The 22,632-nt window shown below is 42.2% G+C and overlaps 2 protein-coding genes across 2 annotated transcripts in view; one reads left to right on the forward strand and one right to left on the reverse strand.

Moving 5' to 3' along the window:
* Positions 1–18,075, reverse strand: part of LOC119446650 (DNA repair and recombination protein RAD54B) — a 37,116-nt gene extending 19,041 nt beyond the window's left edge. The window contains exons 1-11 of the mRNA XM_037711140.2: positions 17,736–18,075; positions 14,781–14,974; positions 14,112–14,235; positions 14,002–14,023; positions 13,644–13,698; positions 9,329–9,416; positions 8,769–8,883; positions 5,820–5,986; positions 3,466–3,620; positions 1,884–1,931; positions 1,687–1,768 (exon numbers count right to left, since the gene is read on the reverse strand). Of these exons, the coding sequence (XP_037567068.1) occupies positions 1,687–1,768; positions 1,884–1,931; positions 3,466–3,620; positions 5,820–5,986; positions 8,769–8,883; positions 9,329–9,416; positions 13,644–13,698; positions 14,002–14,023; positions 14,112–14,235; positions 14,781–14,974; positions 17,736–17,831 (1,146 nt within the window). The 5' untranslated portion in view covers positions 17,832–18,075. The remainder of the gene's footprint in view (positions 1–1,686; positions 1,769–1,883; positions 1,932–3,465; positions 3,621–5,819; positions 5,987–8,768; positions 8,884–9,328; positions 9,417–13,643; positions 13,699–14,001; positions 14,024–14,111; positions 14,236–14,780; positions 14,975–17,735) is intronic.
* Positions 18,076–18,243: 168 nt separating this feature from the next.
* LOC119446651 (protein neuralized) overlaps positions 18,244–22,632 on the forward strand; it is a 30,104-nt gene continuing 25,715 nt past the window's right edge. The window contains exon 1 of the mRNA XM_037711142.2: positions 18,244–18,445. Coding sequence (XP_037567070.1) covers positions 18,421–18,445 — 25 coding nt within the window. The 5' untranslated portion in view covers positions 18,244–18,420. The remainder of the gene's footprint in view (positions 18,446–22,632) is intronic.

Raw genomic sequence — 22,632 nt, forward strand, 5'->3', positions numbered from 1 at the left:
CTTTGAACAGCTGCCAAATAAGGCAGCACACAGATAATCTTATGATAACGGGATTCTACTGCAAGAAAAGTTTTAATCTGGGTGAATCGGAAGCCTCAGTGACCAGCTCGTCAAGATAGACGTAAGTTATAGTCCTCGCTCAATAGCGAGAATAAACTAGGGCAAAAGAATTGCTACATAGCAAATATTAGTAAATGTGCTTTTCAATTCAATGGTGCACGAAACTCTTCATACTAATCCCTAAATATGCAGGTAAACATGTGCATGTGTTATCATCGAATACCGGTGCTACAGCGACACAAGGACAGAAAGAAGCATGAACACAGGACGTTGTTCATGTTTCCTTCTTTTAAAAACTGCATCAATTAAATTTTACTTGACATAAAGTAGACAATTTAATTACAAGAACTATTCAGACAGGTAACCAAAGGCAAACACTAATGGGTTCAAGATAAAGGTGCAATTTTGTATGCAAGTATCGCTTCTCATTCACACATTGAAAGTAATCATGACGACATTTTGCACCAAGTTCACTCTGTTCATCTTAATTAAAGGGGCCCTGAACCACTTTTTATCAAAGTTGAGAAATACATCTGAAGTTATAATTGACTATTTTAGAAATACTCTGCCGCAAAAAGTACTTCAATGCGTTCAACAGAAGTGGAGTTATTGGCAATCAAACATCGCATGTAATCCCATTCGCAGTGCTCCCGTTTCTTCTTCAATGCCTTGCATTGTGAAAGCTATGGTGGAGCAGGGTGTGCCTGCAACGCTCAGCCCCCTACTGAACGTCACTGTGGCACGCAGTTCAAATTTGATTTTCGGTGTTCACGTAGAAGCCACTACTTCCGATTTTGGCGCCTACGACGTGCCATAAATTATTAAATACACATGATGATAACACATAAATGACACCATGACAATATTAAAGCAAAAATGTGCCGTAGCTTAACAAAAAGGTTACATCACTTTTATGCACTTTATCATAGCATATTACACAAATTTGTTTTAGATAATGTTTTCAACTCGTCTTCAGTGAAGCCAAAGTTGTTCAATATGGCCGGTACAGTGTAATGTGATGTCTGTAAGCCATAGATTGTTCTAGGACGAGGGACAAACCAATACTCACGACCCCTAGTTGCTCGAGATGAAGTGTTTTCATGTAAGTTTGCAATTTTCATTAAATTTTCAGCATGCCAGGGAAAAGAGACAGATGAAGATAATATCATGGTGAGAGATTCAGAAATATCTTTTTGCAAGGATATTGAAATTGTGTGGCTCTTTTATAGTTCTAGTGGTACAGAATTCTATACATTAGCACCGACAACTTGAATTTGATGCTGACCATATGTACACTGTGAATTGGAGGCAAGCTAGTTCCTATAGAAAGCCACATATAATGTAGCACTGGTTTACAATGATGAACACGAACCTTCAATATTTTTTGCATCTACACATGTAAGCAAAAATTTTGAGATCACGAGTGCCACGAAACTTCAGGGTCTAAGCATGCAGGCTGACATCAAGAGGTACAGGCCACATGTGTGTGTTTCACTAATACAATGCATTGAAATTCTTTTACATCATGCAGCTATTCTAGAATAAATTTTTATTTTTTGCTGACGCCGTGGTATCCAAACTTTCCCTTCTGAGTGTACATTTCAACACCTTTTGTGCAATACACACCTTAACGAGGCTGCTTGGAGTCACAATGATGATTTTACGAAGAAATGGTTGCCCGCCATATGGTCCTTGCCTCAGAAGTGTCCTGCAGTGAACACCACAACCACGCCACGTTCTTAACGTACGCTGCAGTTTGTTTCAAGACCACTATGTGCAATGCTTACTGTGACTGCACATGCTTTCATAGTGTTAACTCTCACCATATAAGTGCAATGCACTGCAGCGTCTTTCCAAGGCCCATTTCATCCCTGAAATGAGAGAATGAACTTCAAAAAATATGTTACGTACTTCCTACTGCCTCCCACACCACTGCCCTGAGCAAAAGATTACAGATTTTGATATTCAGGAGACAACAAATGAAGCACCAAAATTATTAAGGAAGCAGCTGAAACTCACACAAGCTCTCACAGCAAACACTTTAATGCAATTAACATTCTTAGGGTACTTCACCCACTTTCTGGCAGCTGGCTTTCCATCTATCTATCGTTGGCCGGGATAATGTAAAGCTATTCCAATCTGTTATTATTCCAAAGCGGCCACTAGCTCTCCGTGATAAGTTAAAATGGCTCAGGTGCCACCCGTATGGGTGGCACCTGAGCCATTTTTTTGCCTGTCAAAGAGCTAATGGGAGACTTGGAATAGAAACAGATTGGATTAGTTTTACGTTATCCCGGCCTATGTCTCGAACTGTTTTTCTGCCAAGTTGGGTCACTGGGTTTGAAACTAACCGTCTGGCCAACTTGGGTCATGAATATGTGACATTGAGTATGGTCCGCTCTTCAATGAACCTCCTTTACGCCAACTTGTGTCACCGGCTATGTGCTACTTGCGTTTGTGACGTTCTTCAATGACAACAAAAATCCTTTAAAATTTCTCCAATGCTGGGCAGAATTGAACCCACTTCATCTATATTGAGACAATTTAGTGTGAATATATATTTATGCATGTGCCACGCACATACCTCATGGCACACCATGTCCAGTGGGAAGCGCGAGACAAGAGCACACCTGCATACGCACCTGATAGAAGACGCATTTTGGCGGTGGCAATACGGTGTGTCGCTAGATTGATTTAGTGCTAATCACATTAACATTGGCATTCCTTGTGAGACAGGTACTGCCGGATTTTTAGACAGCCAAAAATATTAAGAGAAAGCATTAGTTTTGGTCCTGTGTAATAAAATAACTGCCTGTGAAAAGCAGAAATGTTTGCATTTAGCTAGTGTTGAACCGGGCAGATTCCAGGCAGATATTTTACGTATTTAGGGTCTCAATTTTTGTACAAATACTGCCAAAAATGAGATAACTTAAAACAATGGTAGCATCGAGTTTAAAACAGGCTCATCATACAGGAAAAAGATATAGTATCACAATTCTGCACAGTGCATCTATTATGACATCTAAAGTGCCAAAAAATTGGTGTTATATATATTTGATAGATCGTTCTGAAGTATACCACTAAATTATATTACCACTAAATCTATTAAACCATTTATTGCAAAATTGATGCACACTAAGTTGCAATTTCATATAACCTGTAATCTAATACAGCAGATTTGTATTAGTTACAGGGAGGGGATTTACAGATGAGGCTTGAAGTATTAGTTTAATGATGGAGCTGCAACGTTGAGCAAATTATTCATCCACAACCATATCTGTCATGGAAAGGTTAATATGTAAATTGCCTTAAATTAAACAACAACATTCTGAGTTAATTCATTACTTTCATGCTGTGCTAATATCAGATGCCAGCTTTGCCAGAAAAAAAGAATATAACTCTTACGCCAAAATTGCACCACATCCATCAAAAGCTCGCATCTGCATGATACACTCGTAGAGAAAGACAAGGCCTTCACGCTGATGAGGCCGCAAGCATCGAGCAAGTGAGTCTTCCACAACCACATCTGTCACAGGAAGGTTCTTCTTGTTATGGTCCCACTGGAAGGCAACCAAAGTGGTTCTTTCAGCAAGTGTTGTAAGAGTTTTATAGACCATGCAACTGTTAATTATAGATGAGTCGCTTGTCAAGATCTTTTTTATGATTATCTTGACAGCCGTGTTTTGATGAAGTATATAGTAAAACTTAAGTTACGAAAAAGCTGAAGGGGGAGCCACAATCACTTTGTTATATCCATTACTTTGTTATATACATATTATTTATGTACTGCAATATGAATCTTTATGAGGATTACAAGGGGAATTTCACTTGCTTCGTTATATCAATTATTTCGTTATAACGAAGTTTGTCTGTAGTTCTAAAATATGCAGTCCCCTAAAACATTACAGGTATTCTCCGTTTTGTATATTGCAGCAATCATCTTACACTAGGCATGCTAGGACAATAGTATCATGAGCAGACAGCTGCTTGTCCTACATTCTCCTGTTGGTGCAGCCCTGATCTAAGAGGAGCCATGACAATTTTCACTTGTCACTCTTGTGCGTTAAGTGAAGGTCAAAGCCATCTAGACCCTGAAAAAATACGAAGTTCCCTGTAAAATTTACTATTATACTTGTTTCTACAAACCAGTTTCAGTGGTTGCGTCACGACATAATGATACGCTAGCTTGCACCTCTCCTGCAATCACTGCAGTTTCCACGTGCGAATGTGACCAGAAGAAATGTGCATAGCCCTCTTCTTTTTTCTTGTTTTTATGAACAATGTTATTATACCTAGCCTTAGCGGGCACACAACATCAGCAAATCATGCTCTGTGTAAACATTTCACGATAAAGTTGGTGATGCCGGGCCTGGCATTTGGAGATCAACTTCAGTATCATGTTAAAATATCTTATAATTGTTTCCCAACCTTCATACATTAAAAGTGTGATACTGATATGTGTGAGAAGCATGTGGTAAAGTTTCTACGACTTCGAAAATATGTGTCCTTTAATAGGAGGTTTTACGTAAGGGCCAACTTCAATTTTCCGTAAAAAAACATGTGAAAAAATTAGAACACATGGAATGCAGAACTGCTTTCACCAGAAACCACAGAACCGATTTCAATTAAATGTGTTTAATTCAAGAGAGAAGCTAAATTCTACCGAGTGTAAGAAGCAGAATTTTTATTGTTGAAACAACAAACATTGTTGAAAACTTGCAAGTTAAAAAAAAACTGATATATAAACTTTAAAAATCCATAATTCTGCCCCAAAAACAGATATCACAGTTCAGCAAACTACATCTTTCGAGCATCTACAGCGGACAAACACGATATACGAGTTTACAGCTCATATAAAATTGCTACAATGTTAACAAGGGTTTTGCAACAGTCCTACTCACGTATTATTGGCATATCTCAGAGCCGCATATAAAACATCAATTTCGGACGCTTTAGATGTTTGAATAAATGCAGTTTGCAGAATTATACCATTTTTTATTGCTAAGTTCCACAGCTGTCATTTTCATCCTCTAGTTTTTAAACATTTGCAATATTGATAAATATTTCTAAAAATATTAATGGCCTAAATAAATATATTCCCTACAGTCGCTAGATTTTGACTTTTACTTTTGAATGAAAAAAAAAATGGTGGAATGGATGCCAAGAAAAACTATGCTCTGTTCCCATGTATTTAAATGGGAGCTCCTGAGTTAAAGCGCCCTCTCAAGGAGTCAGCTTCGCTCATTTTTGCAATTGTCCTTGCTACAGCATACAAGGACGGTCACTCGTGGTCCTGATAAGCCATCTGGACGACCCAGCCGCTTTAGGAACAGCGTGCTTTAGAATTCAGAACTCGTCACTTGTCACAAGAGAGGGTGCAAATGTCCCTTTAATCTTTCCAATGGTCAAAGGACTTGTTTTAACGCTTTTAAACATATCCACCTGAGACGTGTCTCTTCTCTACACTCTTATTATCCCTCCGCCTCCAATACGCCCTCCCCAAATGCAAGTTAGCAAACCACCATCTGCTTCAAGGCAAATTTATTTTGTGATATAGCAAGTGTCTCTTGAGTTAGCTTCAGTTGAGAGCATCGACAGTCACAACAGTGTGTTACAATGTTTTCCTTTTTGTGCATTCAGGCCAAAGCCTTGCTACATATATAACACGCTATACACAAGTTCTGTAAGTCCATGGACTACACTAACACTCTTTTTCTATTTTGAAACATACAAAGTGGTCAAGCAGGTTGTAGTCATACTTGGTGAATGTTGTTTGGGCGGGGCATGACTAACGAGTCTGGCTTGATCAGTGGACATGGCAGTGGGACGAAAATCTTTTTGCTGCTTGTGTTAGAAGGAAGGCTTCCCACATGAGGACTTCTGAAAGCTGGGAACTTGACTGTGGCGTGTTGCTGTGCCGACGTCTCTGTGAAGAAGTGAAAGAAAGCTAGTTAAGCATAGCATTTTCTAGTTAGGTATAACACAAAGTGCTGACACTGACAGCAATGTCTGATGTGTTTACTACTGCTTGAATCAATAATTGTGACATATTGCCTGTAAATAAATCACATTTTTACACATTCAATTTTCATGAAATGAAAAATCTTTCTTTAGAGTGAGAAAAAATCTCAGTCTTACAGAACAAATACTATGCCAATTTTGTCAACTTCGTGGGGTACTTATTTCAGCTAAACCATGATTTTTCATTCTTGGTGATCAGCCACATGATGAAAGAAGCATGGACGATTATGAAAATAAAGCAGGCTGTTCACTCAAGTGTTATCAGAATTTATATTAGCAGAACAATATTATGCATATTAGCAAAACAATAAATTGACCTATGCCAGTTCAACAGAATATGACTGCATTTCTTAGCAGTTACTGTGACTTGAAATAAATATGTTTATTCACAGTTTATGCAAAATTGGGATATTTTTTTGTTCACCTCTTATCAGGCACTACCCCTTCTTGAACACGCACAAAGTTCCAACAACAACAACAACAACAAAAATGTCATGGTGCTGGGGAAATTATACCTTAGGTAGAAGAGTGTTGGTTGAAAATGTTTACAGAGAATAAATTCTTGCCTGAATTATGCCTTATTACATGAAGAGACCATGTCACATTCAGACAAATATTTGAGGGGCGTTATACATAATTCCAGCTTGCGTTAGAGTGACAGAGTCATTGATTCTATTTTATAGTGGTGCCCATAAACATAAACAATGTCCCCGATATGAAACATGGGCACAATTTTATTAATTGTGCCTCATTAATGCCCTGCAATCACCTGTTTCTGGCTGTGTTTTTCTTCCATAAGAAGCTGTAAGGTTTGATTTAAAAGTTTTATCTCATGAAACTATATAAATACATGGGAATAGAAAATCATTTTTCTCGGCAACCACTGCACCGATCTTGATTAGGTTTGTTTCATTTGAAGGTTAAAGTTAAATGCCATCAGTTTGTGCCATACATTTTTTTTTATCATTTATAATTGCAAAATAATAAACAATCATGAAGTTTACCGCTTATAGCTCAGCAATAAAAAATGATATCACAATTTTTGTAAACTGCCACCCACTGAGACACATCAAGTGGACAAATATGATGTATAATACACCACTGTGAAGCACACTTGCTGTGGAGCCCACACACATAAGAAACGGCACATTGATAATGACAAGTGCATCAACGTGTCTTCCTTTTGGTCTGTTTTCTCTTTGTGCAATATGTCTTACAGTAAATAGTAACTAGAGCCAAGCAGTTCTTTTAAAGAAAATAATGCACCATGCCATAGTACACCAATAATTTCCGAGTAGAACTTCTGCAAAACCTTTGTAAAAATTGCAACTATTCTACCTAAGCTGTAAAGTAACATATCAAGAGAGAGAGGGAGGAAAGGCAGCGAGGTTAACCAGAGGGGAGTTTCCAGTTCGCTACCTTCCACTGGGGTTGGGAAGAGGGCAAAAAGAGAAAGAAAAAATAAAAAAATAAACAGGAACAGGTAACAGAAAAGGGGTTCCAATTACAGGTGTCCACAAGGCCGGTCGATCTCAAGAAGCGCAGTAGCGCTTGCACGGTCTTCTGATGCAATGTTAAGTCGCGTCGATGTTGCAAAATTCTTTCTTCTGACAGAGGAAACATATCAAATTTGTCCACTTGCTTTAGCAGATGCAGGTTACAGAACTGCTGTATCTGATTTTGGCATTTAATTAGAGATTTGTACACTTCGTGCTCAAGTTTCTTTTTATGTTGTCGATTCTTGGCAATTTGCAAAAACAAAATTCATGGTCCAATTAAGTTTTCTGTCTTAAGTGCAACTGACTTCATTTGAATTGGTACAGCAATTGACTATGAAAGCATTTATGCATTTTAAATATATTTTAATAGAAAAATTGATGTTGGGCCTGAGCTAAATTTTCCTCTTAAAGGCCAACTGCAACAAAATTTCACTTTGGTTAAATTTGTTATAAGTGAGTAGTATATACTAGTGAAGCATTATTGGCAAAGCTGCAGGGCTCGTAATTGTATATCTTTTTGTTAGCAACCTTTAAACAGCACCTAAGCAGACGACGCATGCAGCTGGTGGTTGTCGATGTCACGGAAGTTTCAGCAGACTACCTCCAAGATTTCTCAGCGTGCTGCCTTATCTCGGAGTTCATACCGAGGAGCCGTGTCACTTCCAGCAAGCGGTAATGACGGCGTGCTTTGCAGTTTTGGTATCAAAAATGGCAATTCTTGCGAGCTTTTCGTGACACTTCTGCTTGTATTTCAAATGCCAAATTTTGTGTGGAGGATCCTCTATATCTGTGTTATCTTAAACTAGAATTCTTGCGCAGTTTGAAATTTTGTTGAAGTTGGCTTTTAACCAGTATTCATTAATGACTTGTTTGACCAACAAGTCATTGACCAATGACCAACATTAGTTGACCACCAACAAGTCGTGACCAACATTAATGACATTAATGTTGGTGCCTTTAAAATAACTGGATGTATAACAACTTAATACTTGGAGATCTGTTTAAGAACCAGAATTTTCAATTATTTGAGTTCGAATTATCACAAGGCTACTGATCACGAGGCGTCACGAGCCATCTCGACATTTCTTCAAGGTCATTTATTTTGGCACAAGTGTTACAAAAAATCATCGGCCTGTATATACATGTGAGAGAGAGGCGATACAAGCAATTAGTATATTTCATTTTTACTAAGTGTAGGTGCTGAACGTGGCTGGATTGAGTCCTCTTGGGCAGCCACAGGTACAAAGCCATCACTGAAACAGCGCCCTGAAAGGTACTCTTCGGTAGATATGGAAGCTTGTATCTAAAACACAAATAATAAAAGAAAAATCAGCATTCTTTACAAAAAAAAGAAAAAAAAAATTTGAATTGATAGCCAGATTCAAAGAATCGTGCAGGAAACAAATGGACAGCTTTTAGTCCAAGCCATATTTTTATTAAACATGCTGTTCCAACAACTATACATGAATGTTAGAAAACACACGTGCGACATGTTGTCCTAATATGCTTGTGCAGATAAAATACCCTTCACATTTGGGATATATATATCAAGTGTCATACAATTCTTGCATGCTAAGGCAGTGATGTCAAACTAAATTAATTGGAGTAAAATAACTGAACATCCTTGAAAAAAAAAATACCAGTGACTAACTAGCACAATTTAACTGCTCTATCAAATTAATAATCACAATTCTGTTAACAAACAGTCATCATTTCAGAGAAGCCATGCAATAATGATGTCACAATACCTCACACTCCTTGCCACCAATGCTGAAAATGCTTCCTTCTTCAATTGCATCAACCTCCTTCACTTTGTACCCAAATGCAGATGACAATCTGTATTGTTTTTATGAGCAAAACAGAAAAAAAAAAGAATATTGAGAAAATTTTTGGGCCAGCAGTTTTTATCTATAATAATAATAATAATAATAATAATAATAATAATAATAATAATAATAATAATAATAATAAAACTTGTTGGGCTAGTTGGTACATTATCTGTTATTATCTATTTTTTATATTATCTAAATTATCTATTAATTTATTTCCTTGTTTGTCCAACTCCAATATGGCATATGGCAATTTACTCAGCGTTAGCAAGAAGTGCACTGATAAAATTTCGACGAATATCAACACAAGATGTAAAAGCATGAACAGCAGGACATCAAACTGGAAGGACGGGCAAGAAAGATGAATTAAACTAGGGAACAAGTGGGAACAGTTGACATAAACAAAGAGGAGATCCCTGTAGCCTTCTTGAGCCACAAAAAACAGGAAGGAGGAGGAGGAATAAACGTTTAATTTAGAAACAGTATCCCGGGTGGGATACTCTAGGTGGGAGGTCTCATTCCAGGAACCCTCTGGCCTTCACTGCCTCCTTGGCCCTGGCGACGAGGTGTTGTTGTTGTTCCACGTCCTAAGAGACAAACTCCCACGTTTCGATGAGGTCTTCACTTTCTTGTCAGGTGTTACAGCCTTTTGGTGAGGGCAATGCGTCTGTGTTTGGGTGCCATGGGCACTCAAGGATCAGGTGCGCCAAGGTGTCCGGTACGCCACAAATTGGACAGAGATATCCTTGTAGTGTAGAGTAGATTCTATGCATGAGTATGCCGTGGGTGTAGGTGTTACTTTGCAGTCGTCTGAGTGTGGTGCCTTCGTCTTTGTTTAATCTTGGGTGAGGTGGTGGGTACACCCTGCGTTCCAGCCTGTGATGCTGAAGGATCGCTGAGTAGGTGATAGGTACGGTCTCTGCTCCTGCTGACTCTGGCCAGGCGTCTCGAGAGTAGGAAGGGTTGGCCCGGCAGGCATGATCGCGGGCCGCGGCATGTGCCGCTTCGTTCCCCTCCAGCCCCTCGTGCCCAGAAACCCATGTCACGCAGGTGTACGGGATCGAAGTGCTTCGGCGCTTCAACATCTTTAGGGCTTCTGTCGATACGCGACCCTTAGCAAACTTTCTGACAGCTGCTTGAGAGTCGGAAAAGACGACAGCTGCATCCATGCACATTGTAGTCGCTAGGGCGATCGCCACCTCTTCCGCAGTCTCAGGGTTTTGTGCCCGGACTGTGGCAAACGCTAGCTCTCTGCCCTGGGAATCCACTACGCTCAGGGAAAAAGCGTTTCTTTGGGGGTATTTGGCTGCGTCGGTGTATCTGGCGTTCGGATCTTGCCTGTGTCTTCACCGCAGGGTATCCACTCGGACTTGTCTTCTTACGTGGGGTGCATGTTGCATGGGATTGGTGCTATGCACAGGGATTCACGGACGTTCAACGGAATTCTTTCTTTTCGGTCCGTCGGCGGCTATAAAGGTTTCACCGGAGTTTAGCCGTTGGAGCACTAATCTTCCGGTGGGCGTGAGCGCCAGTCGTTCTAATTGACTGGCTTTGTCAGCTTCAGCTAGTTCTTGCCAGGTGTTGTGTATGCCCATCTTGACAAGTCTTGTGGTCGAAGCCGTGGATGGGAGCCCCAGGGCGATTTTAATAGCTTTGCGTATTATAATGTTAAGTTTTTCTACCTCTGCATTCCTCAGCGCGAGGTAGGGCGTGCCGTAGGTTATTCGACTGGTGAGGAGTGCTTGCACCACGCATAGCGTGTCTTGTTCTTTAAGGCCGCTTCTATGGCTTGCAACTTTCCTGACGAGATGTGTGAGCTGTGACATCGTTTGCTGTAGTCGCGGGAGGGTAGCCGTCCTGGAACAGTCTTTGTGGATGTGTAGCCCTAGAACTCGTAGGGTTTGCACTTTTGGGATGGGCGTTCCATTAAGGGTGACGCTGGGATCAAGTTCATCGTAGCTGGGTGGTCTGCCTCTCGTTCTTGACTTGAGGACGAAGTGTCCCGACTTTTCGGGAGCACAGCGGAGGCTGCATTTTTGCAAGTAGCTCTCGATAGTATTTACTGCTTCCTGTAAGCGTGTTTCTTGCGTTTCAGTGTTCGAGGCCCTTGTCCATAACGTGATATAACCTGCATAAAAAGCGTGTCGTAGCTCTGGTATGGCGTCAAGGAGGCTGAGTAGTTTGATCATGGCGACGTTGAAGAGCAACGGCGATATGACCGACCCTTGCGATGTGCCTTTGTTCGGTAGTCAAAAGCTCTTGCTGCGGAGGTTGTTTATTCCCACTGCGGCCGTGCGGTCCATGAGGAAATTCCTGACATAGTGGCATGTCTGCGACCCACAGCCAAGGTCTTCAAGGTTGCAGAGGATAGCTTCGTGACTGACGTTGTCAAAAGCTCTCTTTACGTCGATGGCTAGGATCGAGGATTTGCTTCGAGTGCTCAGGTGATCGATGAGGTCTTCCTTGAGTAGAAGGAAGACGTCTTGCGTTGACAGGTTCTGCCTGAATGCGAACATAGTGTTCGGAAAATATCCGTTGTCTTCGAGGTATGGGGTTAGCCGGTTGTGTATCATGTGCTCAAAAAGTTTCCCTACGCACGAGGCAAGGAAGACTGGGCGTAAGTTCTTGATGCTGAGGTGTTTGTTTGGTTTGGGGATCATAGTGATCTCCGAGTGCTTCCAGGTAACCGGTAGCTCTCCTTTCTCCCAACATGCATTGAAGTACTGGAGTAAGGCTGCGGTGGCCTGCTGCAGAAGCTTCCGGAGATGCTTGTTGATGATATGATCTTTGCCCGGACCGGTGTTTCTGGTGAGCATCGATAGTGCTGCAGAGAGTTCAGCCTACGTGAAGGGTTGGTTGAGTTCGGGGTTTGGTTTCCCACCATAAACTTCGGCCTTGTGCCGCCGTATTACCGGGTGGGTTGCCACATCGCTCCTTCTGAATTTCTCGAAGGAGGTTCTCTTCCAATCCGGCATAGTTGTGCACGAGCCTACAGAGCTGCTGTCGCTGCTGCATCTTTGGAGGGCCATTGTCGAGAAGGACGCGCAGGAGGTGCCACGTCTTCTTTGTGCTCAATGTTCCCTGGAGTTTGTCGCAGAATGCGTGCCAATTCTGCGTTCCTAATTTCTCCGCGTATGCCTGCGCTTGCTTGGTGAGGAGGGCAATTCACTTCTTGAATTTCTTGTTTAACTTCTGTCTCTTCCATCTCTTCAGGAGAGCTCTTCCAGTTTCCAAGAGGTGGAGGAGGTGCGTATCGACAGCTAGCGCGACTTCATTCAGCTGTATTCTCTTGGTGTAGCGATCCACCGTGTCGAGGACTTTCTTGAGCCAGTCATCTATGTTCTCGATGGTGGTCTCGACATTTAATCCCGTCTGTAAATGACTTCCACTCCGTTACCCGGGCCACTCCAATCCTGGCGAGCTTACGAGTGTGGGCCATGGTCAGTTGGAGGATGTGGTGGTCACTGCCCAGGGTTTCTCGGAGTCGGCTCCATTCTACCGAGGGCATGTTTAGCGTGAATGTGAGGTCTGGGTTTGTGTCTCTGGAGACACTATTGCCTATCCTCGTGGTTTGGAGTGGGTCATTCCACATGGCGAGTCTGTGCTGTTGTGCAGTGTCGTGTACACGGACTCCTTTCTTCGTGGTAGTCTGGTATCCCCATGCTGTGTGTGGGGCGTTGAAGTCCCCCACTATAACGAGTTGATGACCATCGGTGCGTTTCTTAATTTCCCAGACGAGGTGGTCGAAGTCTGAAAGGAGGTCTCTGGGAGGGCTGTACACACTCGCTACGAAGAGGCTCTTGTGCGATTTCCTCTCCGGTATGAGTTCTATTAAGGTGTGTTCGATCGGTGTGTTGACTGTACAGTGAGATTCTTCTTGGTGAGGATTGCTGTGCGTTTTGTTTGTACGTGGGCGTTGTAGTCTTGTAGCCAGACGTTTTGGACAAAAAAACAGGAAGAAAAAAAATAAAAAAGGAGGAGGAAGGAAGAAAAAAAAATTAAAAATCAAACACCCAGTGTTATTACATTCTCAAGTTTTTCACTGTTGTACCGAGAAAAGAAACCTGCTTGCTTTTTAACAAAATGGTAAGTTGCACAGAAGCGGCTTTGCTTCTCCGACTAGAAAGCTATTCCACATGAGGTTTAACGCTATTTGTTGTGTCCTAAAAAAAAAACAATTTACATAACATATTACCGAGCATCTAATGCATGCAAACAACTGGAAGAAACTCACTCTTTTCCCTCTAGGCTTCTCAATGTGGCTGACCGTCCTTTGATGATGAGCACAGCTGCATCCAAAAATGCCCACGGAATGTAAGTTCCAGACATCAACACAGCAGCAAGCAGTGGTGCAAAAAGAGAGAGAGAGAGAGTGAGAAAACGAGGAAAGGCAGTGAGTATAACCAGATGAACATCCGCTTGTCTACCCAGAATGAGGAAAAAGGGATGAGAAATTTAAATAAAGAAGCAAAAGACAAAAGGGCGGAGAGAGTGAATTAGCCGAGTAGTAAACTACAAGCGTTTTCTCAGATGCCTTGATTTCAACAAAGTAATTAAAGCATGAATTGTTTCAAAAGTGTAGTGCAACTTACCATCGCCTTCCCACTTCTTGTGCTATGCATGAAAAAGAACAATCAAATGTCAATGTAAATACTTCTGCCTGTTTACATTCCACCGTAAGAAAAACGCCAGCAAAACTCACTTTTTTCATTGACTTCTTGCACCAGACAACACTGTAGTAACGAGCATTGTTAGTGGTTCCTGATGCGTCAGACAGAGGTAACTGTGTTCTGGTAGTTTGCACTGGTGTTGGTGGTGTTGGCAGACTGCATCAATTTAACAATGGATCAGTGCTAATACTTTCAAAGTGTAATTCACAATAGGGTGGTGCAGTATGTCTGACATTGTCAACACAGCATCCTTTAAACCAATATCTGAAACTAAGAACTCCTTAGTTTTTTTTAACTATGTGTGGGACAGGAGGACAAACATATAATATACAAAGTTGTTAGAAAAGAAGAAATGATTGACTTTTGACAATGTCAATAATATTAAAAATACCAAAATATTAGCTAAAAATAAAATGACTAACAGCATTGCCTTTGGTTCGTTAATGCAACCCACACATGCTACCAGCTGCAATGCCTAGTATTGCAACTTTGGTTTGACTTTATGCAGGAACAGGGCTTCACAACTACGTGCAGAGAAATGTTTGATGCCGAAGGGCAAATTAACATTTAAAAGAAAATTCTATTATAGAAGAGTTATGCTAACTGTGATGGTCACAAAGGGCGGACAACATGAGGTTCAGCACTGTAAGCAACATCGCAGTTAAATCCTTTTAATGCAAAGCCTGAGGCAAACTAGTTACCTTTCATTACAGCTCTCAGCATCTGGTGAACCAAAGCTGGGGCATAATGTACCAGCTGAATGCTCAACACGGACCTTCTTCACTGTGTCTTGTGCTTCTGGGCGTTGGTTGACAAGGTTCATTATATCACTGATACTTCTTTTTCGAGCCCCATTGTCGGACCCAGTCGCAGCGTTGCAAGGCTCTGGGTGCACCTACAAGGGTAAAGCTTAGCGCAGTCATGAAGGAGGACCTTTTTATGTAGCAGGCTAATAAATGCATGATCGGTAACTTTTAGAGGAGACTTAGTTTTCCTCATCAATTACATTGAATTATAACACTGTCCACAACCAGTGATGTTAATCTGTTTCAGCAATTTACTCATAAACAACAGTAATCATAGTGTAGTTTTAGGAAAGACATAATAGCACAAATTGAGATGATTTCATAGAAGGAAAAAGAAAAGGACAAGCGCTACTCTCTGGATAGTGCTCATTCTTGTGCTCTTTCTATGCAATCGTTTGAGTTTGCACTATTATGTCTTCCCTACACATGAACAAACTAGCACGATGCAGAGTTATTTTAAAGTACAGTCTTAGTTGAACATGCATACCTCGCCATAGGGCAACACTATTGTGACCTGCCACAGTGGATGGGTGGCTATGGTGTTCTGCTGCTGTGCAAGGTTATGGGTTTGATTTTCAGCGGTGGTGGCCCCATTCTGATGGAGGCAGAGTGCAAAAAAACACTCGTGAATAGAGCTTTGGGTGCATGCTAAGGAACCCCAGGCAGTCGAAATTAATCCGGAATCCTCTACTTTGGCATTCCTCATAACTGCATAATGCAGGTTTCGGACATTAAATTTCGCAGTCAAATAATCTATTACTGTGATGTAAAAGGAGAGAGAGAAAAAGTGGTATAGAAGGGGCAAGGAGGATAACCGGAACTGAGCCCAACTGACTACCGAGCAACGGCTAGTCGGTTGCTTCCACTGACAGTAAGAGTGGCGTACGCAAGTTCACAAAAGAGTAATCTGCCAATATAGCTTAACTTATTACTTCTGCCTTCAAGTGATTGTTAACAAGCCAAGAGAATCAGAATTTATTCAAAGCTTTATGCTAAGGAAAACTATAGAATCTCTCATAGTGTAGATGTCACTTCATAATATAAACAGGTACAATCAATCAACCACCAACCAAGATATAGCTCATGGCCATGGCACATACTAGTGGTGACATTTTGAATCAAAGTATGTTATAATAGAAATATTATTGTGTTGCAATGCCTACTTTTGGTAGAAAATAGGATAATAGCAGCTGCTTAGATCTTGTTCCTTATTGAATAGCCCAACCCACTCTGGAGGATTGGCCATTCAACAATCTAAATATTGTTGAAAAGGGTATAAGCAGGCGTCATAGATGGGTCTAAGTACCCACTACATTTCAGAATAAAGGCATCATAGGCACAACTTATGCATGTCAAACTGAAACATATTTCTATCAGGTGCTGCCGAAGACCTGCTTACGACTAGATTCAACTGCAACACTACAGTTCTTGCAAGAATTATATGAAACCCTTCCCCCTGCAAACCTTGTAGTCCACAGTGTTATTTGAGACATAACAACCATGATCTTAGTTCTAACCGTTCAACAGCTATTTAGTTTATTAGGATGAGAAATATAACGATATGCAGCTAGGTGCAGCTTAGCAATCTGTGCGACATGTGCTCCGATATATGCTTTTAAACACAAGTAGCAATGTTGAGGCAAAGAAGTAAAGAGGTAGTGCAAGTTCAAAAGAAAGGCGTAGGCATGCCTGCACAAAAGTGCCTACTGCAGTGGCGCACCGCCGGGGGGGGGTTTCGGGGGTTGTAACCCCCCCCTGAGGCCAACTTAACCCCCCTCTTTTGTTTAACCCCTTTTCTTTCCTTGCGCATTTGAGTACTGCAACTAAAATGTAAGACGCGCAATCGTCTGCACACTCACAAAAAGCGCATTTTTTGACAATTTCCCGTGAAGAAGCTGAAATTAGTGCTATTTAGATGGTATTGACAAACTGTCAACCCCCCCCCCCCCCCCCCCTGGCAGAGATCCTGGGTACGCTACTGGCCTACTGAATATACCTATTGCGAGACAGCTGTTAAACCTCGACGGTTTATTTAGCAGGCCGCGCGTGCAAGCGAATGACGCTGGCCATGATGATGAATATCTACAGATGAAGAAGATGAATGGGTAATATAATGCTCACACTATCATCCTTCTTAAATAAAAAACAAAAAACAAAAGAAAGACAGAAACCGCAATAAACAAACAAACACAAAGAAACCACGATCTAGAGGACAGTGATCGATCTTGTAAGAACATATAACAAAAGAAATGAAACTGCTTTTATTACAGGCATGTTTATTATCATTTTTTTTAATATAGGTGATACATATCATTAAGTAAGCGGAAAGGGGCTGGGGTTATGTTTCCAAGTGAACCTTCCTCTTGTGGAGGGCAACAAAACAGGAAAACGCAGGCGGTACGAGAGGGTGAACATTGCTGTACTCATGGCTGCACACCATTTAATCTTCCAAATTCAGTTTAGAGAAATGGGTGAAAAATGCCTTTTCATGAACGAAAGCTTGGAAGATTGGCGGGTAGCTTATAATTGTCTCGGTAATGGATAGAAGCAGTAGAAGAAGAGGAAGGAGTTCCAACATCAAATTGGCTGATTTTCTGTAGTGGGTGGGCGCCATTAGTTGAGGATCAAGCAAGTAAGCAAGCATCACGGTGAGAGGCAAGTAAGCAGTCGTACTTAACCATTCGTGCACATGTGCACATATTCAACTAAACGCAATGGACATCGTCTGCTACTGTTTGTGCGCACTCAGGTTGCTCCACTGTTCAATGCAGAAATAATTTTGCTCCACTGATATCTTTCCCTCGTCGTTTTGCAAGGTTGGGACGCTCAGAATAAAAGCGTCACATTTACCTTTTCTCTCACGGATGAAGCAGTCGATGCTGGCTTCAAGAAAGGGCTGTTAAATTTCTTATTTGCAGATTGCTGAAGGATAGATGACTTGCGCATGTTTTCTTGCACGCGTTTAAAGGTGACGAACGACTAAACGTGTTGCAAATTAATCGTAGCAAACAGTTTCTCTAAAAATACACTCAATGCACGCATCTTAAAACTCCATTCAGGAATCAACCTAACCGCGCTAAATTTTCTCGTTTTCTTCGTTGGCTGCAGGCAATCGTCTGTCACACCAACTTTAGTCGTCATAAAAATATTAATGAAACAACTATCAGACATACAATAAAATGTGTAAAGTAACTTTAGTAAATCTAAATTAATTTCACATTTAAATATAAACTGATAAAAAAGAAAATTACTTTTTTTTTTTGCTGTAAAAAAAAAGGCGGTCATTGAGCCAAATCCAGTCAGAATGAGAGACTCAATTCTAGCCAAATCAAAATCTGGCCACTGATGTGAACTTGCGAGCTTTGAGTGGGCCGAGTGTGTGCTTGCTTGCCGACTTGTTTCCCGCACGAACTGCGCGGGCTCGTTGTCACCGCACCATTTCGCTGTCTAGTAACTCCCAAAGCGCACTTCTTTGTTCAACTGGAATATGTAGTGCAGCCTTGGCGGAAACAATTCGCCTCGATGCGTCAGTGAAATGGGCAACACCAACGCGACCCAATGTAAGTGCCAACATTTTCGCTTGGGCCTTCCTATCAACGACTCGCTTCGTTTTCCAGTTTTGTATACTATGCCTCAGCACCCTTGTGCACATGACGAAGCTGCACGGTGCACTATATACTTGTAGTTGCGCCTTTGCGGTTCAATCTCCGTGACCTGTAGTGACCCAAAACGGACTTTGACCGGCCGATCGTGTCGGAAAAAGGTGCGGGAAGCTTTCACTCCCTCTGATGCAACGCGGAACTGCGGGGCATAAATATAACGGTCTCGGCATGGTTTCAGAACTCGTCGCCCAGCTGGAACACGACATGTTTTGAAAAAGTCTGTTTTGCATGAAGGAAATTCGCATGTTTGTGCGTTCTTTTTTGTCTTGTTAGCGATAACATCTGCTTTTGCTAGCGACAGGTGAAATTCGTCATGTAGCAGAGGGTTTCTTTCACTCTACCCGCCAAATTTCACTTCGGTTGTTAATTCATCTTTTCTCGTACCTGTCGTATCAATTTAATCGCTCGCAAGCCTAAATTGCTTTCGCCATACCTGCCCCGTTGTCGTTTCTGCCGTTGTGTGCACTATCGTGAACGTTGACGCAGATTACTCCAGCGCATGTATTCCTGCTACTACCTATGATAAGTAAAGCGGTCTTAAGGTACCGGCGCAGTTATTAGGGCACCTACCGATGTAGTGTGGAAAGAGCTGCGCGATTGCTTTTATTGTGAAAGCTAAAGTGTTTCTGAAGTTTTCTTTTTTTTTTTCCCTTTCTTTCTCTATTTCTTTTTACATGTGTACGGTTTTAGGCCGCGTACGACACAATAGCATAGGGCATACGCCACGTAGATGTCACTCCCAATCCTTCCTTGCTTTGTTACTGACGTGCCGGTAACCGTTGTGGAATTGCAATGCAGGCAATGTCTGCTATACGTACCAGAGCTTCATTTAAAAACGGCGTACCATAGTAGCCATATTTTCGTCCGACCCCCGCACCATGCAACTCTAATGCAGCGAGGGTGCCGCGATAAAGGGTAATTTCCGGCGACTTTTGCGCAATGCTGGTGTAATTGATAACGGTGTGCACTAGCTCTTCTTCTACATTAAAAAGCTCTCCGTTCAGTGTGCTTGCAAGCAATTTTTGCTGCCAGAGCGACAACTAACTCGGTAGTTTTCGGTCAGCAACAGATCTGTTTCTTTCATTTTTACGGAATGACCTGTACTCACAGATCATCCGTGTGTCTGCAAACTGTGCTTCACCAGAATTACAGCGGGGAAAAAATACGTATAGCTCACTGGACATATTTCCAGTATCAGCACAGATAAATTGTGTGTTTGGTGCAGGATACAAGTGGTTTACCACGCTAAAAAAAAAAAAAAAAAAAAATTGAATTCTGATGGTTTACGTGCCAAAATGATGATCTGATCGCAGGGCACACTGTAGTGGGGGACGCCAGATCAAGTTTGACTACCTCGGGAACTTTAATGTGTACCCAGTGCATGGCACAGGTGTTCCTGCCTTTGCCCTCATCGAAATGTGGCTGCTGCGACTTACCACGCTAGCTTGTCATCTGTTTATTGGGATTATTTGCTTGGTTTCTCGGTTCTTGTCGGTTTTCTGCAGGTGGAGTCAAAACAATGCAAACAGCTTTAGGTACCCAAAGGGACCTTTGCACACACGAAGCACCACATCCTGCTTAACATTCTTTTGCGTCCCCAAATGTTGAGTGCACAAATGTAAAACTTCCTTGACCTCACCAGGTCTCAAAAAAAAAAAATGTGTTTTTGCCGTACTTCATAATGGGATCGGGGTTCTGGTACACAAATTGCCAGAATTTAATTTCAGTTTTCTTTTTTATTGCGATAGCAATTACATGGACACTTCAACCGGATTCCTGCCGTCGCCGTTAGGTTCCGTATAAAGTCGAAGGGCGATTAAATCGTCGCCGCTAGCCGTATGCGCGAGTGAAAGCCGCGCGGGGGACGCGCGCGATAGCCCAAACCGCATGAGAGTGATTTTGTGTGCGACGGTGACGAGCGACCGCTTCGAGCAACGAAACGGGCTGTCCCGCGAACAGATCACTTGTTCTTGTTGCTCGATCGCTCGGTTCTGGAAATCTAGAATTCGTTGCCCGGAAGTGCTATGAGCGACTAGGCAATAGCGCGAAGCCGGAACTGGATATACATCAGTCAAGTACTACCGAATGTCGCACAGAACGAGAAAAACGACTAATTTTTGATACGTGCAAGTATAAGAACGTAGTGCAAGACCTTTAGAAATATTTATGCTGCTGTTTACACTAAAACATATCAACTTAAATTATTAAAACACGCATCACGCCAGTTTCGACGAGTATTTGCAGCCCTCATACCGGCAACACAGGGGAGACGTCACTCAGTCATCGCTTGTCTCGTCGCTCGCATGCGGTACGACTTGTAGGCGACAAGTGAATGCGACAGCCATCTCCATCGCAACGCACGGCGGAAAGCAAGCGCGACTTCCGTCGCGCGAAATGCCGTGGGGGTATATAGGAGGGAGGGAGGCGGGGCGACGCTATGCTGCAGCACCAAATGCGTATCTTGCAACCGGGCGCAAGGGGAACTGGCCACTCAATCTCCCACGCGAAAGGAAGAAAGCGGGAAGGCAGGGAGGGAGGGGGGGCAGCTTCTAATCTGCCAACAACCGCACTTGTACTTTGCCCAGCTGCGACAGTCGCCTGCACCATCTCTTAAAAGCGATCTCCACACGGCTCTGACCTTTGTATGCACTGTGCATTCGCCGCTCAGTTTCCTTTGAAGCGATAGACCGCACGAACCTTCGCTCACTGCACTTGCTGCCAGCGTTTTGACAGTCGTCTGCGGTCATTGGAGTGTGATCTATTCACGTTTGCTTGTGTGTGCTGACACCATGCTTGTTTATTCAGTTAGTAAGCGAATGTGTGCAAGTTTATGCAGCCGATAAAACTACGATCCCTACTCCGAATAGCTGTCTACTATTTGCTATCGCAATTGACGCTTCGCCTTTCGGGTGAAACTGTGACATTTTTTTTTTTTTTGGTTTCTGGACGCGATTACCTCAATAAAGATGTTTTCACTGCTACTATTATTTAAATTTGTGGACTGCTAATGCTAGGTGGGTCTTTCGGCCTTTCCGGATACAATGCACAACAATGCATTGCGGTGTTATTATATAATGCGGTGTTATTTACAGTGCACTTTGCTTCCCAGCAGTTGTGAGGTGACACTTTCGATGAAAGTTGTTTTAAAGGATGGTGTTTGCCTGGGCTCATTGGTTGCACATTACAAGGTTTTCAGCAGAAAGCACTGACAGGGCAGAAGGGAAAAAGAACCCCCATTCTGAGGAAGCTTTAGCTCGGGGCCTCCTATCTAAATACTTGGGAAAGAAGAAATCGTTTTGCTCTGCAACCACTGCACCAAATTTGATGAAGCTTGTTGCGTCTAATAGAAAAAGTTAAAATGCAGTGACTGTAGGTTGCAAATTTTTATTTAGATTGTGAATTTTTTTAATAAAGATTGACAAACATTTCCTATTTTCAGAAAACGAAACTATCAAGTTTACAGCTCTGCAACTCGGCAGTGAAAACTTGCATCACAATTCTGTAAATTGCACTTATTTGTACATCTAAAGCAGACAATTATACATATATTATACATGGCTCTCAAATAGCCTCCTGAGACCTGGGATGCTGTTGGGTGCACAGATATTTCAGACTAAATCAATAAGAGCAGCACATACTAAGTGGCTCATGTTGGTCCACCCGTTGGTTTCAAACTGGGTTCCCTCAGCACAGCAGACCAATGCTTTATCCATTAGACCACATGGACTACCCAGTGACCTATGGCAAAACGACAAAGGAATGGCAGGAAGGATAACCACAAAAAGGCCAGTTTGCTACCCAAAATTGCTCTGTAAAGGGGAGAGCCTTCTCAGAAAAAAAGCTGGCTTCGTTGTCGGGCACGGGCATGCCTTGAGACAGACGCAATTCGTCAGCTAGTATTCAAATTTTCTTTTTTTTCTCCCTCGAGCCGATGCGCCGCATTCCACATGGCACGCGCGCTCCTGCGAACCTCTTTCTCGTTGGCCTATGCGCGCTGCCCTGTGTAGCAGACGACGCTACCACAATACTTGAAACAGACGTCGGACATTGAAAGCTCAATGTCCGACCTGTTCCCCTTGGCAATT

This window comes from Dermacentor silvarum, chromosome 3 (genome assembly GCF_013339745.2).
Source record: "Dermacentor silvarum isolate Dsil-2018 chromosome 3, BIME_Dsil_1.4, whole genome shotgun sequence".
NCBI classification, from domain to species: Eukaryota; Metazoa; Arthropoda; class Arachnida; order Ixodida; family Ixodidae; genus Dermacentor; species Dermacentor silvarum.